Here is a 23823-nt window from a genome sequence, read left to right as displayed (position 1 = left end):
CCTCGGAAACGCTTTGTGTGACGCTGTGAACATGTCATAAAAATACCAACATACATTTCTAACATTGTTAAAAACAAGGAAGATGTACACCATATCCGTGCGTAAGACTAACTGGGAGTTCATTTTCTTCCATTATCGTTAGCACGTGTTCGTTTTTGTTCGGAACGAATTCCAGATGAACGAATCTACTTTCGGATTACAAGCAGAGCCGAGAGCGTGTGCTTCATTGGATAACTTCGTATAAGCGAAACTTCGTAAAGTGTAATTTCGTAAGCCGGAGGCTGCTGCTAGCATATTACCATGATCATTTGAGTTACAGATCACGTGACAGGAGTAGCATCCTATATCAGTAAATAATGTAACATTCATTAAACACTGTAGGCCTGACATGCATCCTATTTAAACAATTATTCCATTGCTTAACGTACATAAAGCTATGAGCCTGATTCAACAGTTATTTTTATGGTCCGAAACTTGATCTTTCACATTATAAGAGGGGGTACGATTTTTAAATCTTTATTTTCCAGGCACCGAGCGGGTTTGTTTAGCGGTAACACTCTAGATTCGCATCCGGTATATGTTCGGTTCGAACCTCGATCGAAACACAGGGAGCTTTCGTGGTTTTCCTTCGTCCCTCAAGTTAATGTTGAGATAATATGTCGAGTAGGTCACGGCCACTTAAAAAATCCTTCCAGTTTTTCTTACTAATCGATATTATATAGCCTATTTTTTTAATGCTAGTGGGGTGGGACGAAGTCCCTTGTACTGCGGCCACTTCTGGCCTATTGTACCAGCCTCAGATGATAGGTGAGGGTGATTGTGGAGCAATTGATGGAATGAAGATTGGCAGGGGAAACCGAAGTACTTGGAGAAAACCTACCCCAGCGCCACTTTGTCCACCACAAATCCCACTTGACCAGACCGGAGATACTGATAACACGGAGGAACTGGATAAAACTACGAAATATCATGACAGCTAATGTCTCGGCCAGGATTTGAACCGGTCGCCTCTCGAGTACGAGTCCGTAGCGTTACCGCTACGCTATACCGCTCAATGCGCCCCTTTTAGAAATTGGTATAATAGGGCCTTATAGGTTCCATCCACTTACGAGGAAATTCTGCCTTGTTCCCGGTGGATTAATTCTGTGTTGATGGTTCGGAATGCTTAATCGCAGCTGTCACACACGTGACGTGTTCTGTACAATGCAGTTGATAGTAACAGCTGCCTGTAGCTTGTTTCAGAAACACAGTATTGTTTCAGTCCGCCCCCGCAGTCCAGATGGTCTATCGAATTGTTTCTCAACCGATGGGTCGCATCTCACTGATGGCACCAGACCGACGGTCAGGTAACACTTGAGATCTTCAAAATAATAATAATGAATTCAGTGATACAAAAGTTAGTTACATACAGATTTTTCTGCATTTAAGCAGAAACTTGTGATTAACGCTCCACTTGAATCATGCATTTGTTAAAGTGCTTATCCTACAAATTACATTCTTGAAGAATGTTCGGGGAATATTTCCTACCATTCAGCTCAGAATCGTTTAATTTGCCCATCTCATATATAAAAACTAAGAAACGCAATTATTAAAATACTTACCAGCTGCTTTCACGCAACTCTATTTTTTCCCCGCACAGTATATTATGTTTTTATGGTTCCCACAATAAAGAGCTCTTATGTCGTTAAGCAGCATTAACCGGTTGGTCTGTGTAGCCGAGACGTAATGTGTTTCCTGTGAGGTACGAACTGAATATATATATATATATATATTTATATTTATATATTTCATTGGCACTACAGCCCCAGTGGGCCTAAGCCTACCTCCATGAAACTCTCCGTTCAATTCGGTTTTACTAGATCTTACACATTCGGTAAGACTCCTTGGTCTGGTGATCAGCTCGTCGGAAGGCATCTACCTGTACACAAACACAAAAAACGCACACAAACATCCATGCCCTGATTGGGATTCGAACCCACGATCCCGGCTTCCGAGCGAGCGAAGACAGTGCATGCCTTACACCACTCGGCTGACGTAATCGGCTATTTATATATTATTTAGGTTAATTCTCTGGTCGTGAACCTCAAGGGCTTGGCGCCAAGAAGAACTGATTGGCGGTAAACCGAGAGTCTTAAAATAATTTTCTCTCTCTCTTTTCCCTTTAAATAAGACAACCGTGTCTGGAACCTATTGATCAAAACCGTGTTCATATTATGGCATATAGACCCGCTGCTAAATAAAGACCTCTAAACAACAAATGTGCCGGTCACGATAGCCGAGCGGTCTAAGGCATGCACTGTCTTCGCTCGCTTGGAAGCCGGGATCGTGGGTTCGAATCCCACTCAGGGCATGGATGTTTGTGTCCGTTTTTCTGTGTTTGTCTATAGGTAGAGGCCTTGCGACGAGCTGATCACCCGCCCAAGGAGTCCTACCGTATGTGTAAGATCTAGAAAAACCGAAGTGAAAGGAGAGTTTCATGGAGGTAGGCCTAAGCCCACTGGAGCTGTAGTGCCAAGGAAAAAAAAAAAACAACAAATGAAGCGTGTACAGCCGTTGCTATGCAACAGGTGGATAAATAACGACGTTGTGCAACACGTTTCTAGGCAACGGATCGGTAAACATTTTTCCCGCGGAAACGGTTATGCATACAACGGGGGAAACGGTGTTGCCTACGCGGTCCGAGCCGAGGGTTTAAAAATAAGAGAATTGGGCAGCCAAGTTCAGTTGATAGTTGGCAGGCAGTTATGTACTGGAATTCTGAAAGGAAGACCTGAGCAGGGGAAGCTGAAAAATCTCCACTGTTAACATTCGTTACCAGGAAACGGCTGTTGAAAACACTGCAGGCTGGAGAAGACTTATAGTGTCGGCATCAGTGGTTTTGTAAAGTGAGGAGATGAGAGATGGCGCTGTAATTACATGTAGTTCTGAATGGTGTTTGTGAGCGGTCAATAAATCCATTCATCATTCCACAACCCGTCTATAGTCACACATATAAATCGTGATAATGTGCTTCTGCAACGAAAAGTGGAGCTAGGACATAGAGTAGTCAAATAGACAAGAAAGAGCAGAATGACATAAAATTGAACGGGGAAGAAAGAGAGCTGGAAAAGAGACAAAAATAAGCAAATAAATAAAATTAAGCCAAGAGAGAATTTATGTATTTAGACCTATTAACATACGTACATGATATGATGTGATAATAGACGATACTAGAGTGACACACATAACTAAATATCATTACTTGCATAATCTGGCTAGCAACAGATACTGAGGGCGGATGTTTTTATTTTGGAACCAATACTGTCTAATCGTCGCTGTTTACCACTTTTGGCCCAATGTGGCTGGTCACCAGCTCTCTCTAACCGCTCTTCGCTGCCCACCTCTGGGAGCTACTTCCTTCTAACCGTTCCCTTTCACCTGATGGTATGTCGAGTTTGCAGGTTGCTGCTGCGTCCTTCTTATCCACCTCTTCTTCCCTTCGTTGTTGTTGTGAATGTTGGTAGTTTACGGGATATGGGTTACAGTGAGGGATGGGCGCCAGTAAGCTTATTATAAAGGCTCACTATTCGGGAAGAAAGGGGGGATGAGCCGGAAGCTACAGGTGATAGGTACTGGTTTAGCACTAGGACAATGTGATTCAGTCTCAGGTGCATCCAGGCCTCGCGTTAGCGGGCAGACAAGAGTGACTAATGCTATGCACTACACAACACTGGTTAATGAGCAGTTTCAGTATTTCAGGCAGTGACATTGGTTCTTATGCCAGTTAGACTCTGACTTGAGAACTCTACTTAATGTGATTGTCACTGTTCTAGTAACATGCTTCAAAATAATTTTACTTCCAACTTAAACTTTTGAACCAGGCTTGAAGTGACACTAATTTTACGGCTGTATCCTCGGAGAGTTATTAAGCGACTACTTTTTCAGACTGACTCTGCTTTGAGGCAAGAAGTCTCTCCAGCTTCAGCCCCGCTGATTGGAACAATTTGAATTTTGCGAGTTTACTCCAATGCTCACTGCTCCAGCCGTCTTCCTGTTTCAAGCGACTCTCACCCTTGATGACCTAACGCACTTTTTGACAGTTGCTTGAAAAATTATACCAGAAACGTGGGATCTGGGCCTTCACACTTTTGACGTATGGGGTTCAAAGCCTGTCAAGTATAACTTTACCAAAGGATCCCGCCGGTCAACTTTCGAATTGAAATTCCTGGAAAACTCTGCGGGGTGCTTCCTGCCTTGTTTTTGTAGAAGTGAAGCAGGCCATATTCTTGAAACCAAGAATCGGGCTAAGTCACCCTTGAATATTCCTTACTACATCCTAAGCGTAATTACTATCATTAAAAAAACTTAATTGCAAATAAAGCTGGTGGTGTCAGTGGTACGGCTACAACTGATTCCTCGTGACAATTGTAGTGACAACGGCAGTTACTCCTCAGACAGGTCCCGCTGTCTCTCTTCAACAAGTTTAGCTTTATCTGTTGTTTAACACAGGCGTCAAATTTGGTATCTTACCCTAGGTTGAAGAACGTATATTTGGCGTGTACGAAAACTGAAGGCAAGGAACCACATGGGGACATACCCTTAGATGAGGGATAATATTAAAAATGTCATAAAGCTCTAGTATTGATAGTGTGGATTGGATTCATATGGCATAGAATTGGACCCAATAGCAGGCGTTATTGAATATTGTAATGAATATTTTGGTTTCATGAAAGGGAGAGTATTTAGTTATCATCTGAGCAAGTGTCACCTGCCCCAGGTCATCGCTCTATGGCTTTAGCTGTTTTGTACTCGCAAGTAGTTGGAACTTTGAATGGGCAATGGTGAACCTTTATGTCTGACTCATATACGTTTAGATTAAATTACTTAAATAAATATAGCAAAACACTACAATTATATGTAAGTAATGAGAATGAAAAGAACTGAAGAGAATAATGAAGGTATGATATTGTCACGTGATTGAGTGTGACTATAGACGTGATTTGGATTGGTAATTGGCGTTATTGAAAACTGACGGATAGTAACTACGAGTAACTATAGCGCTATCGCTAATTCACACACTCTGCAGTTCACTACAGCACGCACTAAGTCTTCTCAGTCTGCTGTGTCTTCATCAGTCGTTGCCCGATGACGGATTCCAACGATGTCTTCAGTTTTCGTGCTCACGTTCTTACCGGCTGACTACTGTCCCGCAGCAAACTTTTAGGCTGTCGGCACTCTCAGAGACAGAGTCACTTCGTGACTGGCGGTTTAACGCCAACCAGTTCGACTTGGGGCCAAGCCCCTTGAGACTCACGAGCAGAGATCTTTTTCGGTCGATCTTTTTATTTTTCCTCAGCCCGGACCGCATAGGAAACACCGCTCGCTGTTGTATTTCAATTGTTGCCGTGGAAACATGATTGTTTGCGAAGCCGTTATTCAGTCTTAAAGCGAAGAATCTGCGAGTTTGGTATCAGTAAACTTGCCATACTTTTATGTGGTCTTTTGTTCCTAATTTTCATTGATTTTGAAGGCAACGTAAAGATAAAATTATCACTGTGCTTTATTATTCACCAAGCCATGAAAACTTACATGGAGTGGATGTACGAATTTTTAACTTCAGAGCTAGACGAGAGTGAGTGGTCAGCTTCACGCCCTCCGTCGCTTTACCGCCAAGAGAGAACTCCATCTTATACTAGTTTTATATGAGGTTGGGTGGGCCTCAGGGCCAATCTGAACGCCGTTAGTAAGAGACAAATCTCGTGACTCTGCGAGGAATCGAATCCGGATTCCTCGGTCTTGCAGCCTATAGCCTTGTAGGTACACGGACTGAGAAAATTCCGGTTCAAGAAATAAAGATTTAGCACTTAATTAAGCATGATATTACGAAGACGTAAGGGGGAGGGGAGGTATAGCTCTACGTGTTCCTAACTTCAGTATTAGGTTCAGGGATGCGGTCAGTTGTACCCCGCGGCCGCTCCGTCCACGAGGAAAGAGCACGCCTATGAGAACGACAACAATATTTTGCTCTGGTACAGTTAATATCATATATTTTGTCAAAAGGGACACAGAACGTTTGCCCTAGAAATCAGTTTCTCCTTCTCCAGCTTAACGAATCTGTGTCTCAGAAACTTCGATACTAAAGTCGCTTTTCTTTTGGGCCAGATGCACCAGGGGAATGTGGTCCCAAGTTGCAGGAGAAAGTAATTTGTTCCAAAGTTTTCTTGCTGATGTCTGCAGAAACAGCGCTGAGAATGAAATTCCGCAAAAATTAGATTACTATGAGACGACCCTTGGCGCTGCGAGCCTCTTTATTCTTTTGGGCCCTTATAAGGAGGATCCAGTTAAGCTGCCCCAGCCGGCAGGAGGAACACGATTGCTATCGCAGAATAATCATGGAAATGTTATAATGATTTATACCGTTTGCTCTTTAGCTCTGTATAATATCTTTATGGCGGTGTGTCAGATTATGGCAACACAATGCGTCGACAGATCGCAGCACGCGATGTTTGCATGTAGTACTGATTTTTTGCCGGTAGGTGGATCTGACAGCAATAGTCTCTGTGTCGTCAGATATCGTCATTGTAATGGAAAATACGTAACTGGAAGATCTTGAAATCGGTTTCATAATTCTGCCCCCTACCTTAATGTTGTTGCCAATATCTCATATACCGTATAGTAATTAATAATATGAGGATTAATACAAATGATTCGGATAGAATACGGAAGGAACATTCACTTTCAAATTTGATGTAATAATCTGGACTTTGCCAGAAAGGATTTAGGAAGACCACGAAAAACTTAAGGATACTTCTTGTCTCCGGGTCATTGTATTAAACCTGTGACCTTCATAATAAAAATAAGTGTAACACATTCGACTGTGACGTTGGGTCGACCCTGTTTTGAAACCGGAGATTTAACACTTTACGGTTTCCCAAATTATGTACATATATGTGGGCAGAACGTGTACTACTCGTACAAGTGAAACATATAAGAAATGTATAAAAACATTAGTCATAAAACTTTAAAGGAAGAAGAGATCTAAGTATAAAAGAAAGGATAATATTAAAATGGGTGCCTGATATCTAACTTCGATTCCTTTTTCGCCTGAGAGTTGAACGGCCATTGACTGGGTTAGATACTCAGCAGGAACAGTGTCTTCTCCAGATTGTCCTGATCCTATATGGGGTCCATTGAACCTTTTACCGAGACTTTTGCTTCATGAGTGAAGCGGTTTGATCTTTAAGGCAACAGTAAAGTCTTGTTGGTACCTGTCCCTAGGCTGAGATTTGAATTTATGACCTCCCGAATACAAGACAGCAGTGCTATTCACACGATAGCGATAATGGAAGGGCCCTTTACTTAAAAGGGGGGAATTAACACTTTACAATCCCGCAAACGGTGTGGTTATATACCCTAGAAATATATGATTCTCTCTTTGAAGATTATTGCTGATATGTGCCCTTTAATGCAGCCCCTGTATTACCTACTACACGTGCACACACTTCTATAGAATGAAAACCTAATATGATTTTACGAGCCAGAGCCCTCGCAAGCAAGACGAGTGCTCCATAAAGGATACTGAGATCTCTGTCTGTCTGTCACGCGACATTGGGCGCACAGTCGCCTGCCGATGTAATTAGTTGCAGCAACGTATTTAATTGAATCAATTCTTAAGTGCAATACTTTACGAATCAATCGCAAGGGAGGGCCTGCAATATGGGCTCACTGGCTACTCTGATGCCTGGAAGCGTGGTTTTCCTTTTGATAAATCTGGTTTATCAGAGAGAATCCTGTACAGGTCTATTATAAACGATTTGGGTGAAAATAAATTAGTCTGTTTTCGAAACGATTACAGATACAAACACGAAACAACTCGTAAACACCATGGAAACTCATGAAGTTTATCTGGAAACGATCGATGTGTGTTCCAATAATTACTCTGCTAACGTCAACGCTATATTCGAATTCTTCTCCCGAAAGCCGCAACTGTGACTCATAGACGTTGGCTATGATCGGTGAAATTCGTTTTCGAAAGGACTGCCACATCGGAGGTTGGTATGCCTGGTCTTTCACATATCGCATGCAGCAAAGTCCTGCGACCTAGGGAGCCAAAGAATAGATTCTGCTCATCTCATCGAAGATTTTTCACTTGAGACGCCATTTTCATTTGACAGTGATCGGAGCGCCTCTCGCCGCTGATATGTTTCCTTGTTTTCAATTTACTTCATGTCTTTATAACCGATTATAAAATAGGCTAATTTATTATCACCCTCTAATATCATCTGTTACTCTTGTGTCACGGTGTTTTGGTGGTTTCAATGTGCAGGGCCCCTCTGTAAGAAGGGGGCGAGTTGTTTGTTAGTTCGGAGGGAGCGGGCTATTCTGGGAAAATTATACAGTAAAACTGAGTTCAGAAGAGTTCCACCTTATAAGATACAAAGCCGTGTAGACAGCTGAAAGTCAAAGGCGTTACATACCAGAATGCATAACTGTTCATACAGCCACTGTGAGAACCTGAACTTCTGCTATAAAACGGAATTGCTTATAACTCTGAAAATGTCATAAAGTTTGTAAAATATTGATACATATTCTGACATGACGCCTGAAGGCCGGAATATTGGAGACATATGAGCTCTCCATTGCAAGGCAACGGCTCGGTAAACACGTTTCTGCGACAGTCCCCACAAAGAAAGTATTGTTGGAACCGATGTTTTCTGTTAGGTTCGCCTCGAGGCTGTACAACGTGGACCCCAGGCCAGCTGAGTTCATAATTGAGTCAGTTGGAAGTTGGCAGTGCAGTTAAGCTCGGCAAAAATCGATGATGATTGAGAGTCAGTTGAGAATCAGTCGAACATAATTGAGACGCTCTTGCTGAGAGATGGCAACGATATATTTGGCAGTAGCAGCAGAGAACTGGATTGACAATTCCGGTGTTGATAGCTGTCAGATTTGGGAAATGATAAGAGTTTTGTACGGGTGTCTGTGACAAGCGGACCTGCACACGGGAAGCTGAAGAATCTGCACTGTTAGAAGCCGTTACCAAGGAACGAATGGTGAAGACACAGCAGACTGGAGAAAGTTTAGCGGGTACTGTGGTACTTTCTAAAGTGTGGAGATTAGCGATAGCACTGTTATTTCTTGTACTTCCGAGTGATGTGTACAAGTGGCTAATAAATCCAAGATCCAATTTATACCCCGTCTATAGTCGTGCAACCCTAAAATCGTGACAGTATTAATTGGCGAAAAGAAACACGTTGATTTTTAAAACAAAGAATTGAAAAGACTTTATAATTTCATTCATTTATCAATGGCTCTATAGCCCGTTGTTAGGCCTTGGCCGCGTTTTTAATTTCTTACTATCCACATTCGGTAGGACACCTTGGACAGGAGATCAGCCCGACGCAAGGCCGCTGTCTACACGAAAGACAACACAAATAGACATCGATCCCTTAAGTAGGATTCTAACCCACGATCACAGCGTTCGAGCAAGCTTAGATACTTCATGCCTTACACCGCGCAGGCACTGTGAGCGGCGTTCTTTATATATAAACACACACACATACATACAGAGTTAAGAAAGGGGACGAGATTAAATCTTCGCTACGCTAAGGGAAATCCATTGTGGAAAGTCTGAAAACCGCCGAAAGAGGGGAGAACAGATGGAGGAAGACAGAGTGGGGTGCTGAGGAGAATATTTGGACGCAAGAGAGCGTAAAGTGACAGAAGAATGAAGGAAACTGCATAAGTCGGGGACAGGAACAATGATGGTTACTTCAAAAAGTGTAAATGAAGAAGAAGAATCCAAGATTCTGCTGTAGAACAACGGCTTATAAATTTATACTTCGTAAGTCATGCTGCTGGAGTGTTTCAACAGGCAGATGTCGCCAGACACTCCATGCTTGTAATCTGAGCAGTTTTGTGCTTCGAAACTCCAAGAAATCTATGATGTTGTATTTCAGCGTCTTGTTGCACTGTATTGTTTCCACACATTCGTTCCTGTCTTCCCTGTAACTCATACTACAACTTTTAAAAATCATAATTTAATATATAAAACTATTTAATTCATTCATGTAGGCCGAAATATGTTGTGATAATAGGACATGTAAAGTGAATTAATTAAGAGTTTTAAAAACAGAATTTTTAATTTAAAACTTCAGGTATAAGTTATACGGAAGACAGGAATAAATACGTGGTCCAAGAGATTTTTTTTCAAAATATTATTGAATGGGATAGCTGCTTGTATGACCAATATCGAAGTTTTCAAGGTAGGTTGATTTTACTGTGGAAGAAGTTGCAACTGGCCTTAATAGGCAGATTACATCCCATCGTGTCCCATGCCCTTAGAGGCGTTTATTAACTGCAGATACTATGCAGTTCATTCCATCCTTATATACAGGCGGTAGCGTAGTTGGTTCAGGCACCCTGCTGCAAGTCAAAAGGTCGCGGATTCCATTCCCGATGTCATTGGCTTGTTTCAATTGACCTAATCCTTCCAGCCGCACTATGGCCTGGAGTACAGTGGGCCTCTAACAGAAATGAGTACCAGGAATCTTCCTGGGGGTAAAGGGCGGCCGGCACTTTAGGCTCACAACCTCACCGCCATCTGTTAGCAGATTGTCTAGAAAATGTGGGAGCCTCGACTTGTCACAACCCTATGGATCTCTACGGCCTGTTACAGGGATAGCTTTACCCCATATACGAAGTGAGATATAAGTTGTGAAAACATGCAATTTCTGCTTAACATAATTGAGAATTTTCGAACATTAATATGTTGTATGAACGTAAATTATACAGTAAGTTACCAACGAGTGAGTAGTTTTTAGTTTCAGCGTATCGTGTCTATTATGTGAATATTAGTAATACTCTCATAGTAAAAGTAAGTAAAGGTATCCCTGTAAGATTTGAGGCTTTCACGGCGGTGACTTCTACCCTGAAGATGGAGGCGATACGTTCCTCCGAAACGTCGGTTAACACCACATATACACGGTGCCAAATCCCAGAAGACTGCTTTCTTCAAAGGTATCCCTGTAACAGGCCGTGGAGGCCTATAGGGTTTTGAAATGTTGAGGTTCCCATATTTTCTAGACAGTCGGCTCATAGATGGCTGTTAGATTTTCAGCCTTACGCGCCGGTCGTCCTTAACCCAAGAATATTCTTGGTACTCATTTCTGTTAGAGGCTGAGTCGACCACAGGGCTATAGTGCGGCTGGAAGGATTAGGTAAATTGGAAAAATCCATCTCATCTGGATTCGATCCTGCGACCTTTCGGCTTGTAGCATAGTGCCTCAACCAACTGCGCTACCGCGTTATGTGGCTATGCAAAATGTAGTATGCTAAATAAAGAAGATGGCTTTCGATTAAATACTTAATGCGTATCATTCGTAGGAAATTGTATTAAATGTCGGCTTCAGACGCGTCATTCCATAAAATACAAGGCTAGAAAGAAATACGGGAGAAGGCTGGAGGATTCAGTAGTACGAAAGCTTACGTAACATATAACGATACATCCCTCTGAATTCTCAACGGGGGTTATACAATATTAGTGTAAATATACATCTCTGTTACTTTTATATTGCTAATGAAGAGTTGCGTAATGCGATTATTCCATGGTTTCAAATATCAGTGCGTTTAATTAAATATAGCCTTGTGATATATGAAACTGTTTGTAGGTCTCAGGTTCGTTCATTCTGCCAACACTGAACCCATCACATCATTCAGGTGTGCGTGATTGACAGAATATGACGATAAACGAAAATACGCTCTCTGAACATCAAACGTTTAGCTCAAACACGGAGAATGCGATCGTATTAATAGCCTTTGACGCAGGATAAAGCAAGACTAAGAGTCGCTACTTAGTACCGCCTAAGTGAAGTATCAATATAGATACTCACATATTCATTACAAGCTGGCACTAATGGCCATTAATCGGAGTTTTTTTAGAATGACTTAATAGTTAAGAAAGTAAAAAAAAAATGTAAAGCTATCCATGTAACATGCCGTGGAGGCCCATAGGGTTGTGACACGTTGAGGCTCTGATATTTGCTAGAAAATCAGTTCACAGATGGCGGTAAGGTTGTCAGCCTTACGCGCCGGCCGCCCTTTACCCCTTGGAAGATTCCTGGTACTCAATTTTGTTAGAGGCTGTGTCGATCCCAGGACCATATTGCGGTTGGAAGAATTAGATAAATTAAAAAAAAAAATCCAGTGAATACAACGGGCATCGAAGCCGCGACCTTCCTGTTTGTAGCATAGTGCCTCAACCAGCTACGCTACATCATATCACGAATAACGTAATAATGTTGTATTTTAGCGTCCTATTGCACTGATTCGCGTCCATGATGTGTATGTATTGACCGTCTTCTAGTGCACACAATCTCACATGTCACTTCACTACATGTTTCGGCATCACTGTGCCATCCTCAGGTGTGTTATTCACGTTAAACTATTGCACGGCTCGCCATCACTGCACACAGCCAAAAAATAAGGACACATCACAAGACGCAGTATACACAAAATATAGGAAGAACGACTCCCATAGCGGAAGAATGATATAATACGCGAGTTTGAAATACGACGTATAAGATGATAAATCTTAACAAATTTTTAATATATATACATTTTATTATAGTACATGAANGTCAGCACATACACATCATGGTAACGTAATAATACTATAAAAATACAAATGAAAAATGTAAACTGTTAACAATTTAATTTTCAAACCAAAGTTTAGTGGAAGCATGAACGCTTGCCTGTTGAGTATAGGTATGTGGAGAAATATATAAAAAAATCCTGATATTTTATGAAATTCAAAGGTTCATGATAGTGTTCACAAGAGCCCGCCGCTGGCCCTTATCCTAAACCAGGTAAATCCAGTTAAAATTTCCCAATCCTATTTTTTTTTATGGTCTGTTATTCTCCCATCTATGCGTAGGTCTTCCAAGTGGCTCTTCTGGTGTTCATACCAAAACTTCCATCTGAATTTGTTTTGTGTTATACATACTACGTGTATATGCACATATAACATGCGGAGGTAAGAGAAAAAATCTATCCCTGTAACAGGCCGTGGATGACCATAGGATAGAGAGGTGGCAGAATATTTGTTTCGGATATAAGGTTCTGACGTCACTGACTGTGAAGAGTATTATACCTTCTTGAATGCGACGCCGTGTAGTCCGATAGAATTTCATCTACGTTTTGGAGGAACATGTTATCTGCATCACCAATGTTGAGTATATAACGAATATGAAGCAACCAGCAAACGTGTTTATATTTTTGTTGGTTTCTTTGCTAGCTTTACTTTTGGATCCTGAACATGGAAGCAGTACCTTCCCTTGAAACGTCGATAAACCTCTACCAGACTATATGACTTCATATACCAAGAGACATCGTTCATCCTCTAGCTTTATGAACGTATGTTTTTGTCGGAAATAGATAAAATTTGGCGTCATTACTTAATGCAGTTTTCTCTCTTGACGTTTCGGTAGGTACCTATAACGAATATGCTCGGTCAGTGTAAGTGTGGTACCATATCGCAAATGTGTGGATTGAGCATTCTTTATATAATGCAAATTACCGAAACACATTTCTGATATTCACTTCGTGGAACTCAGTACGTGAGGCAGTGCAAGGGGGCCGCGTAGGACAGTAATTTACATCAATTTTCATATAAAAGTTTACAAAGCGTCTGAATTCAAAGAACCTTTATGTTGGTGGGCGTCATTAGGGACTCAAAGACATCCCTTAGTATTGATCATTCTTGGATCAAAGTTTCTGTATCGAAATATACGTGTATCATGCTCAATGGAGTACGTACAACGACAACTTAAAGCAGAATCTTTGATGAGGAACTAATAGGTGCTCAGCTAGTCAAGAAATCCCAGAGTTTTATAGAAACCAAGGATTCATTACCTAACGCTTGTCATTCTATGGGTTGTGAGCCCCAGAACTGTCGATTTCTTAAGGATTATTTAAAATTCAGTTGTGTGTACACACTTGTATACAAAGATGATGATGATGATGATGCTGATCATGATAATCTGCAGCTGCAGCAAGGTCTGGACTATTAGCCCCTTTAAGACATCTATAAAAGCAGAAGTGCTGTATTTCTCTGTCACTAATCCAAATAGCTTTAATAATTGGGAGTGGGAGGTGGTCACATACATTTTTGTATTTATTTTAAGGGTTTTGCGGTATGAAAATGTTGGCGAACAGTTGCATTATCGTGCTCGCAAAAGTGCCCCATTGCTCTCTATTCTGAATCAAAATAATCGACTCAATATTTTCCCATACAAATTATTTAAGTTTTATTTGAACGTCTTCCCATATGCCCCTAGGTCTTCCATGAGGTATCGTGCCTTCAGATTTCCATGCGTGCTACATGCCCATATCTGTCTTAAAGTCCCCTATTGGTGTACTGTATTTATGTTTCTTTGAGGACAAAACAAATATGAGGCCCCCACCATTTACTATAAATATAATTATCTTCCAACACATATTTTTCAGACTTATACGTATATTTATTTGTTTTGCCCATGCTTCTATAATAATTTATAGGTTTAATGAAGTTCGAATATGTGCTCTACTATTCTTGAAGGCATATGGTCGTATTCCACATAATTGAACGTTGTATGTCTGCTCCTTTCATGTTTATCTTTCGCTTTTTTTCTTGTTTTTCTTAAACTTGTTCCTAATATATTAATGAAAGGGATATTGTGGTACATGAAACTATGATAACTAAAGATACACCCTTTAAAGCACAGTGATCACTATATGTATCGCCTGTTTAACCTTCAAAACTTCTTTAATTTGCTCATAGAGTGTTCTTATTTATTTAAGATTGCTCTCAGAATAAACAGCGACTATTTACTACAACAATTACACCATGGTCATTCTAAAAGTGTTCGTGTGTTTCCTGTGCGGTAGGAACTGAATCCTTAACTGACAGCCGGAATAGTGAAGCCGGAGTGGACTTCCATTGCCGAACAACGGCTCAGTAACCACGTTCCCGCTACAACGAATAGGAACTAGCGAGTCGTTGCTAGGTAGCAAGCTGTAAACACTTAGAAACCAATCCGCTGCTTCGGAATTAACACACGGTTTCCCAGACAACAGACAACAAGAACAGTAATGGAACTGTTGCAGGCGGTGCTCTCTGTTGGGTTCTTTCGCAGTTATGAAAGTGGGTTCATTCGTGGATTCAAGCAGAGAGAGTTCAGCCCGAGATCCTTCAGAGAGATTTGTCAGAAAGACGTTGTTCAGAAGGAGTTCAATGTGTGAGCTGGTATAATTGACTGTAATAGTAAAGAAGTGCTAATAAACCCAATCATTAGACCCGGAACCCATTATTATTCTTCACGCTGAACTCCTTATACGTGACAATATTATTGAGCGAAATTTGTTCATCACACGCAGCATAGAACAAGGCGAAGCCGGACATATAAATATAAGAGGCTTAACTTGGCAGTGGTCAATCTTACGACCGTTCAAGTGACTAAGCTGCCGTTGTAGCATGGATACGTAAGATTGACATGATCTGATTTGCAAAACCTGCGCTTACAGAGTACTTGCATACAGTGCATAATGAAGAACTTTCAATAACGTGCTATATGTGTGATACTTACATTTGGCAAAAACGAAGCATAGTCATAAGAAACAAACCCATCTACTCGTCAGAGAGGATGTTACATAAATACTATGACAGCAAAGTTAGAGGTAAAAAATTCTCTGATCGTGAACCTCAAGGGTCTTGGCGCCAAGACGAAGTGATTCTTCGTTAAACCGCCAGTCGTGAAGTAATTCTGACTCTAACTCTTACTCATTCTTCATATTCTCTTATTAGGAGACTAGCAGGCGAAGCCTGGAAAACAATATCCCACGAGTTTTCCTCTCATCTACTCATCTCCTACTCTGTTTTCCTCTCTCTTTCTCTCTCATGCTTGGTAGGGATGCTGTTCAGAATTTAAAACAATTTGAGTTCATCGCTGTGCAAAATTCAAATTTATTCGGGTTTCCAATTTGCCTCTATCATTAATTGTCAATTGGTTTTACAATATAGTGTAATGACAAAATTCACTGAGCTTTGTAATATTGTAATTAATTAATGAGTTCTTTACACAAAGAGCATTCAGCATTTTAATTGCTGACTTGTACGCATGATACGAATAATTCAAATATGTTTGAAAAATTGCAGCATTAATCAATTTTAAATACACGCCCTGTAATTTAATAACTTGGAGTAAAACTGACTTTCTGACCACAGTTTGAAAACGAACGAGGCTTTCTTCACCGAATCACGAGCGAGCGTTAAAACTTGGAGCCTGTATGAGAAATAGAAAAAAAACCATATTAATCAAGATTACTCTCTTCTGGGATGTGGCGCCGTGCAGTCTGAAATATATTTTGGGGGATCTTGCTGCTGATATTTTCGTGGTATGGGCTTGAGATAACACGTTCCTCCGAAACATCGCTAACCTCAACCAAACTACATTATGTCATATGCCAGCAGACAAAAATCTTCAGGGATGTGACGCCGTGTAGTCCGGTACAAGTTCACAGAGGTTTTGGAAGGTCGTATTGTCTCCATCTTCGGTGAAGAATCATAAGCCCATAGGCCACGGGCAGGAAGCAGTCAGCAAGCAGATTTCGCGTATTTTACTTCGAAATGTCGGTCGATCGGGAAAATTTCTGCTGATCTTCGCCAGCACCGTCAATCTTGGTTCCGAATCCTGCGGGACTCATATCCATATTTTTCTGTCTCATTACTCTGGGAGTCGTGCAAATCTTTCTCTCCTCCCTCCGAAAAATCGGTGAACTTTACCTGACTATGAGGTATCCTGTTTAGAAAATACAATTTTTCATGAGAACTTTACATAAAGGTAAAAATGTAAAGGTATCTCTGTAACAGGCCGTTGAGGCCCACAAGGTTGTGAGACGTCGAGGCTCCCAAATTTTCTAGACAATCGACTCGCAGATGACCGTGAGGCTATCAGTCTTATGCGCCTCCAGGACGCCCTTTACCCCAGGAAGATTCTTGATACACATTTCTGTCAGAAACTGAGTCGATCCAGGGTCATGGTGCGGCTGGAAGGATTAGATCAGTTGAAAAATCCAGTGATCTCATCGGGAATCGAACCCGCAACCTTCTGGCTTGTAGCATAGTGCCTCGAACAACTACGCTACCGCGCGCCTCCGCTGAGAAAAATGGCGGTTGTGTGCGAGGGAGTGGAAGAAGTTGAAAGAAGGAATAGTATTTCGGTAACTGGGAGTCTCTCGCTTTCCCACTTCTCTGAGCAGGGCTACTGGACAGAAAAGGAATCTCGCGCTGCAAGAAGAGGCGGGTTGTGTATAGGTGTCCTTATTAAGTAAATGGTTTTCAGTGAATTCTATTCAACCCAACCATATAAGTAAGGGGGGGGGGATGGGTTTCTATATATCTCATTATCAGATAAATCTTTTATGTGTAACTTCAAAACGCTATTTATACAATTCAGCATTGTTAGGTTGCATTACACCTGCGAGAGCGGAACTGATTTATTCAGTCTTGAAGAGTTATGTGCGAGTTACTTTACGATGTTTTCAATAAGTGTACCATAAATCGCCGAATGGTAACATGATTAATGTTATCTTGCTGTCTCCACTCCATTTAATCGATGTAAACAAGGTTGTAATGTATTGTAGCTTATATAGGGTCTGACGTTTCGGGAGAAACTCGCTCAGCCTTGCTACCTGTTCCTCTTGGTTTCTTTGCTGGCTTACATTTGTGTGCTAAAATAGGAGGTATATTCCTCCGAAACGACGGGATTTCTCTAAAACACAAGGGCGCTGCAGTTAAGAACCGTAATCTTCATAGTCACGACTGTGAGAACCTCATATCCAACGTTTACAAAGATATTTCCGCAATAAAATTCTTTATGTATTTGTTGTCTCTCCCCAATTGTATCCACGTGCGTAGTTTATAGTGGGCTCCTACATCCTGCTACCCTAGGAATGTTAGATAACCTTTATAAATGCAGAAGTTTCTCCTAATGCACGTCTATATCCTGAACTCATTTATTTCCATTTTTTAGGTAAAGTACTTATTTATCCTCGTATCTGTGCTCTTCTCCTAGTATGAACATGTTTCCAGGTCAACGAGAGGATAGAACAATAATGGGAAGTGGTGTTTTCTACGCGGTCCGTGCCAATATGTTATAAGCAGGGCAAGTCTAGAGACAGTCAATTAGCCGAGAGATCCTGGTAACTGAGGCCGGCGATAGTTCGGAAACCCAGAGGTAGGGGAATGTCCGTTGTTGAAAGCCACTACCGAACAACGGATAGCGAAGACGTGACTATGGATACTAGTGAGTGTGTTTGTGTGTGTGTAATAGTGAATTATATAGTCACGCGAGTATGAAAGAATTCAATACATCCGGTTACCAGTCTGAACCCCGTCTACAGTCACACTCATACACATGACAGTATATATGTGAGTATATCCTAAGTCATAAGTGGATTCTGAGAGAGGAATTTGAGGCACATCTGCAGAACGACAAAGAGGAAAAGATTTCAAAGTAAAGAAGGAATCGTTTCCGAAAAGACTATTGAATCTTTAATATCCTTGGCCAATAAGCTCAACAGAAAGAACTTTCATATTTTCCTTCAGCCAGAAGCTGCTTTGTGATTAAATCTTTCTTCAGATATCACATTTGTCGTCATGTTAACTGCTTGGAACCAGGTTCAATGAATTACACAAAACTCGAATGAATATGTCACTACAGGATGCAGGAACGAGACATGTGACATAAAGAGAGCTTCATAACCAGATATTTAAATAGACTTGAAAGGATTCTGACGATGGTGTATGCTGTACAGAACTATTAGGCTTATTTTGGACTCTATCCATCGTCTGGTGTATAGACGAAAAAAAACTACGTTTCGGAGACTGGATCTGTCTCCGTCCTCAGGTGGATGGGGCAGGATAAACCTACTCAGTTGGGCCCGATAGAAAGAGCTAGTCTCAATCACTGATGGATACAATCCAAAATAAGCCTAACAGTTCTGTACAGATATTTAAGTTTAGTGTCGGGGGACGAGATTTGTAAATTTAGTAATTATAAGATACAAGATAAAGCTATCCCTGCACTTAATTACGTATTAAAGCATTATACCATGAAAACGCATGGAGGAGTGGAGGTATAGCTCAGCCACACTTGACTTTGTCATTGGATGGAGGTGAATGCTCAGCTTCATGCCCCGGCCGCTTAATCCCCAGGTATAGAGCCCCTAGTACCCATTGGATAGGAGCCTGGGTGGGCCTCAGAGCTGGTCTGGACGCTGTGGGAAGGAAAGAAATCGCTTGCCCCTGCCGGGAATAGAAATTTAAAAATTCTTACTCTCCTGTTATTTCATCCCTCTTACATCCAAATATCCCCCTTAGTGCCCCATTCCCAAAAGCTCAGATTCTGTGAGAATCCAAGTTTCACACCCATACAAAGCAAGGAGAAACATTCGATTTTTGTATATTCTAATCTTTAAGTTTGTAGACAGCAAACAGGAAGATAAACTAGTCCGAACGGACTGATAGGAAGCATTCCCAATTTAGCGGTCTCTTCATTAACATAAGCTTCAATTATTGGCTTCGTACAAAAATAGCAACAATGGGCTTACATTAGCAATATCTCATAGACAGAATACGCTCATTGCTGGACTTGAGGTTCTCACAGCGATGGTCATGAAGATAACCATCTTCTGGGATATAATGCCGGGTAATTCGTTAGAATTTCACGGACGTTCCGGAGGCAGTGTGTTTCTGTGAAGCATCAGTGATCTACCGGACTAAACGGCGCTACATCCCAGAAGATAGTACCCTTAATATTCTCATTATTATAACTACGAAACCGGATGTCCAGTATAATAAACACTTCGTAGACTCACACGGACATATATAATAACGGACATATAAAAAAAGGATACGACATACATTACACGACAGCACATTAACAGGGCAAGTAGTGATGCTCATATAATGCAAATCTGCATATTCATTGACCATTACATCAGCAGAAACTGTAATTGCCAACCAAAATTGAACCTGCACAGAATGCCAATACAAGTCATATTTTGTTGCGATGTTAACCCCCGAATAAACAAGAGTTTGTTACGGATACTGCTTAAAATCGTCACGTGCTCATGAAGTCTACAAGTTATATATTGCGATGAATAAGAATAATTATGTCTGTAATCAGGGACATGAACATACGTAATTCATTACGTAGTAATAACTGTTGAAAATATACACAATTCTAACACAATATGTTTTGCTGAAAATAATCATTGAAAGGAGAGAATAAAATACTACTACTACTACAATAATTAAACATTTATTTATTTATTTACATGCTGAACTGAACAGGCAGGTGTCAGCACAAATACAAAACTAGCACACAAAAACAAACACAATGACTAAAGAAACAAACAAGAAACCGGATGAATTAAGGCTAGTAAATTTAATCATAACTTTTTTTTATTGCTAGTGGGGTGGGACTAAGTCCCTTGTACTGCGGCCACTTCTGGCCTATTGTACCAGCCACAGATGATAGGTGAGGGTGATTGTGGAGCAATTGATGGAATGAAGATTGGCAGGGGAAACCGAAGTACTCGGAGAAAACCTGCCCCAGCGCCACTTTGTTCACCACAAATCCCACTTGACCAGACCCTTGATCGAACCCGGGCCGCCGCGGAGGGAAGCCAGCGACTAACTGCTTGAGCTATGGCGCGGCCCATAATCATAACTTAGTAAGAGTAGTAAAAATTTAATCTAAATAATATTTTTTTTTTGCAAGCAATGAAATGATGAGCCTCAGAGAAAAAAATTACCATGCCTTACAGACAGGATACCTTGTACTATGTATAAAAATGAATCGGTTCAAATAATTTTTAGGACGCTTCTCAAGAGCAGTGACCTACAAAAAGCATGCATTTAAAATACATAGTGAAGACACAAGAAAAATAAAATATAACAATAAAATTATTCAACAGATTTACTCACTGTATTGCTTATTGCTGTCATCCAGTCACTGAAATAAAAAAGAGAAGGCCTCAGGTTATGAACAGAATTATATTCTTTTATCAGTATTTATGCCTCCTAATATTAGCATTCGTTTAGTATTGTTACTTAGTTATGTGGTGAAATCTACAAATATGTATAACATTTGTGTTTGGGACACCCGTCTAAGGAACTATAGTGGAGCAGTTCAAAGAATTCTCATGTATTATCTTCCACCCCGTCCGTCGTCATGGCCTGTGTTCCCCTTACTCCACCCCCATTCTCCCACTTTTGTATGGTTAAATCGTTCTATAGCTTTAGGCGAGGGGCGCCTGCAGGCCGGTCAGGATGGTATAGTAAGGCTGTCCCTTCCTAGTAACTCTTATACTCACCATGCATAGGAATTCTTTGGTCGGATCTACTATACATATAGATAAAATTAATCAACACTGAAATATACAAGGGACACAGTGAGTGACAATTTTGAGACGTCTGTTGCGCGCGCACACACATGCAGACACACACACACACACAGAAACAGACAAACACACATATCGCCATTTGTACATGCTTTACTTTGGCAGAATAAAAAACTGCTCAGTAATCTAGTCCCGAAATTTAATGATAGACATTTTATCTTAATTATCGTTTTACTAAATAATTTAATTGAATCCCTGGAGTAGTGTCGTTCTTGAGAATCTGATAGTCACTCACCTATTCAAGAAATTTCTTGAATTTTCAGGAATCGAAGGGCTCATTAACATATTCACAAGAGCACGTCACTGATACCTGTGTTGAGGCGATTATATTCAGTCTAAGTTTTAATATTGTAGAGTGTAGAGCGGTTACTATGCAACGACCGCGTGATAAGCAAATATACCAAAGGCGTATCTAGGAAACGACAGTGAACATGTTCCTGCGGCAAAGGAATACGCATGCAAAAATAGAGGTACTGTTGAAAATGGTATTTCCTACTCGGTCCGTGCAAAAGGGTTATTAGGAGGACAACTGAAGCAAGAATAGTTAACCCGTGTGGAGGCGGGGTCAAATACCTCCACCGTGACCCTGCGAATCGTAGGAGGCGACGAAAAGGAAAGTCTCAAATCTGAGACAGTAAAATGGGGTCGATAGTCCCTAGGGACTCTGACTCGAGAAAGACTGCGCTGGCAAGGGCCAACAGCATATAAAAAGACAGACCCGTCCTCTCATCAGAGAGGGCGCCCCACAAATACAAGACCGTAACTGTCAAACAGTAATAAATATCTGGTCATGAGCTCCAGACGGGGGCTCGAGACCGAGACTTATTGACTGACTGACCGTCAGTAGCAATGTGATTTTGATTTTAACTTTGACTTTGACAAGAAGGAAGGAGTCCTCCAATCAGAAAAACTTCAGCAGTGAAGCAGAGGAATAGCCATTTTTAAAGCTGTTACTAAGTAATTACTAGTGAACACACTGCAGGATAGAAAATACTTTTTCTAGTGTCTTTTAAAATGTGGAAAATAGCTATGATGCTATAATTAAGTGTATTCACGAGTCTGACCTTAAAGTGATCAATGAATCGAATATCCAATCCAAGACCCCGCCGAGAGTCGCTCCATAAGCTTGAGAATATTCTGTTGGTTTCATACATTAAAATATTTTGAGATTTGAGGTTCTCACGGGATGCTCCTCCTTATTGTTCTATTTCCCTTTCTTCTCTACAGTTGTACAGCCCTTTGGACCTTGGACGCTTTTCAGTTTCTTAATCCTATACACAGTCTGTAGGACTCCTTGAACGGGTGATCAGCCTGTTGCAAGGCCGCTACCTACACACAGAACAACATAAACACAGAATGAACGCCCAAAAACATCCATGCCTCGAGTGGGATTCGAACCCACGACTCCAGTATTCAAGCGGGCGAAGATAGTTCATGCCTTAGACCTCGCGGCCACTGTGATCGGCTTATTGGTCTGTTACCAGAAATAATTTTTATAAAAATAATTGTTATAAGCAACATATTTGATTACATAGTCATCATCATCGAACCACCATCAACAGGGTCAAAGCGTATGTAAAGCAAGGAACTGGGAGGAAAATTGCAGAAGGCACACTTCGCCTCTGAAGAAGGAGATGACAGGTTCCTCCTAAATTTCTGCCGGGATACAAAGCTTCATATTGCAGAAGATAGAATTCTGCAGTCATCGATGCGATAACCTCAAGTCCAGAGTCACAGATATTTACTTAAAATGGAAAATCCTTTGTCGTTATCTGTGAAATTTTGTTTTGTTGCAGAGTTGAAGATGTGGTCTTGACTTCTCGGCTGCTTGGAGGAAATGGGTTCGTCGAGGTCAGATTTCACTCTCATATGCAACTAAAGGTAAAATAGACCAGTTCTAAATGTTTCTGATTATATTGTCACGTGATAAGTGTGACTGTAGACGGAGTTTGGATTGGTGATCTGATTTATTGAACACTTAGAGAATGTAACTACAAATAACTACGACAGTCTCACTAAGTTACACACTCCGAAGGTCAGTGTAACTACAGCACACACAGTCTTATCAGTCTTCACTAGCCCTTGCTTGGCAGAGGCTTCCAACGGAAGATATTCTCATTCTTCTGGGTTCCCGAACTGATCCTAGCCTCAGCTACCAGCTACTCACTTGTCAAAACTACAGCTCTCTACTAATCCTCGTTATATAGCTTCGGCACGGACCTCACAGAAAACGTCTCTTCCATTATTCTGTGTTTTCTAGTTGCTGGGGGAACAACGTTTTTACAAAGTTATTCCCTAGCAACGGCTATGTACTGTCGCCTGTTTACACAGGTGTTACTT

At 41.1% G+C, this 23823-nt stretch overlaps 1 protein-coding gene across 2 annotated transcripts in view; it reads right to left on the bottom strand.

The window, feature by feature from the left end:
* Window positions 1-23823, bottom strand: part of LOC111865785 — a 325696-nt gene that overhangs the window by 71302 nt on the left and 230571 nt on the right. For both annotated transcript variants that reach the window (XM_023854066.2, XM_033751957.1), the window contains exon 4: window positions 21008-21035. In XM_023854066.2, coding sequence (XP_023709834.1) covers window positions 21008-21035 — 28 coding nt within the window. The remainder of the gene's footprint in view (window positions 1-21007; window positions 21036-23823) is intronic.

This window comes from Cryptotermes secundus, unplaced genomic scaffold, assembly GCF_002891405.2.
Source record: "Cryptotermes secundus unplaced genomic scaffold, Csec_1.0 scaffold683, whole genome shotgun sequence".
Lineage (NCBI taxonomy): Eukaryota > Metazoa > Arthropoda > Insecta > Blattodea > Kalotermitidae > Cryptotermes > Cryptotermes secundus.
Note: the sequence above shows the minus strand (reverse complement) of the source record. Positions and strands in the feature narration are given on the sequence as shown.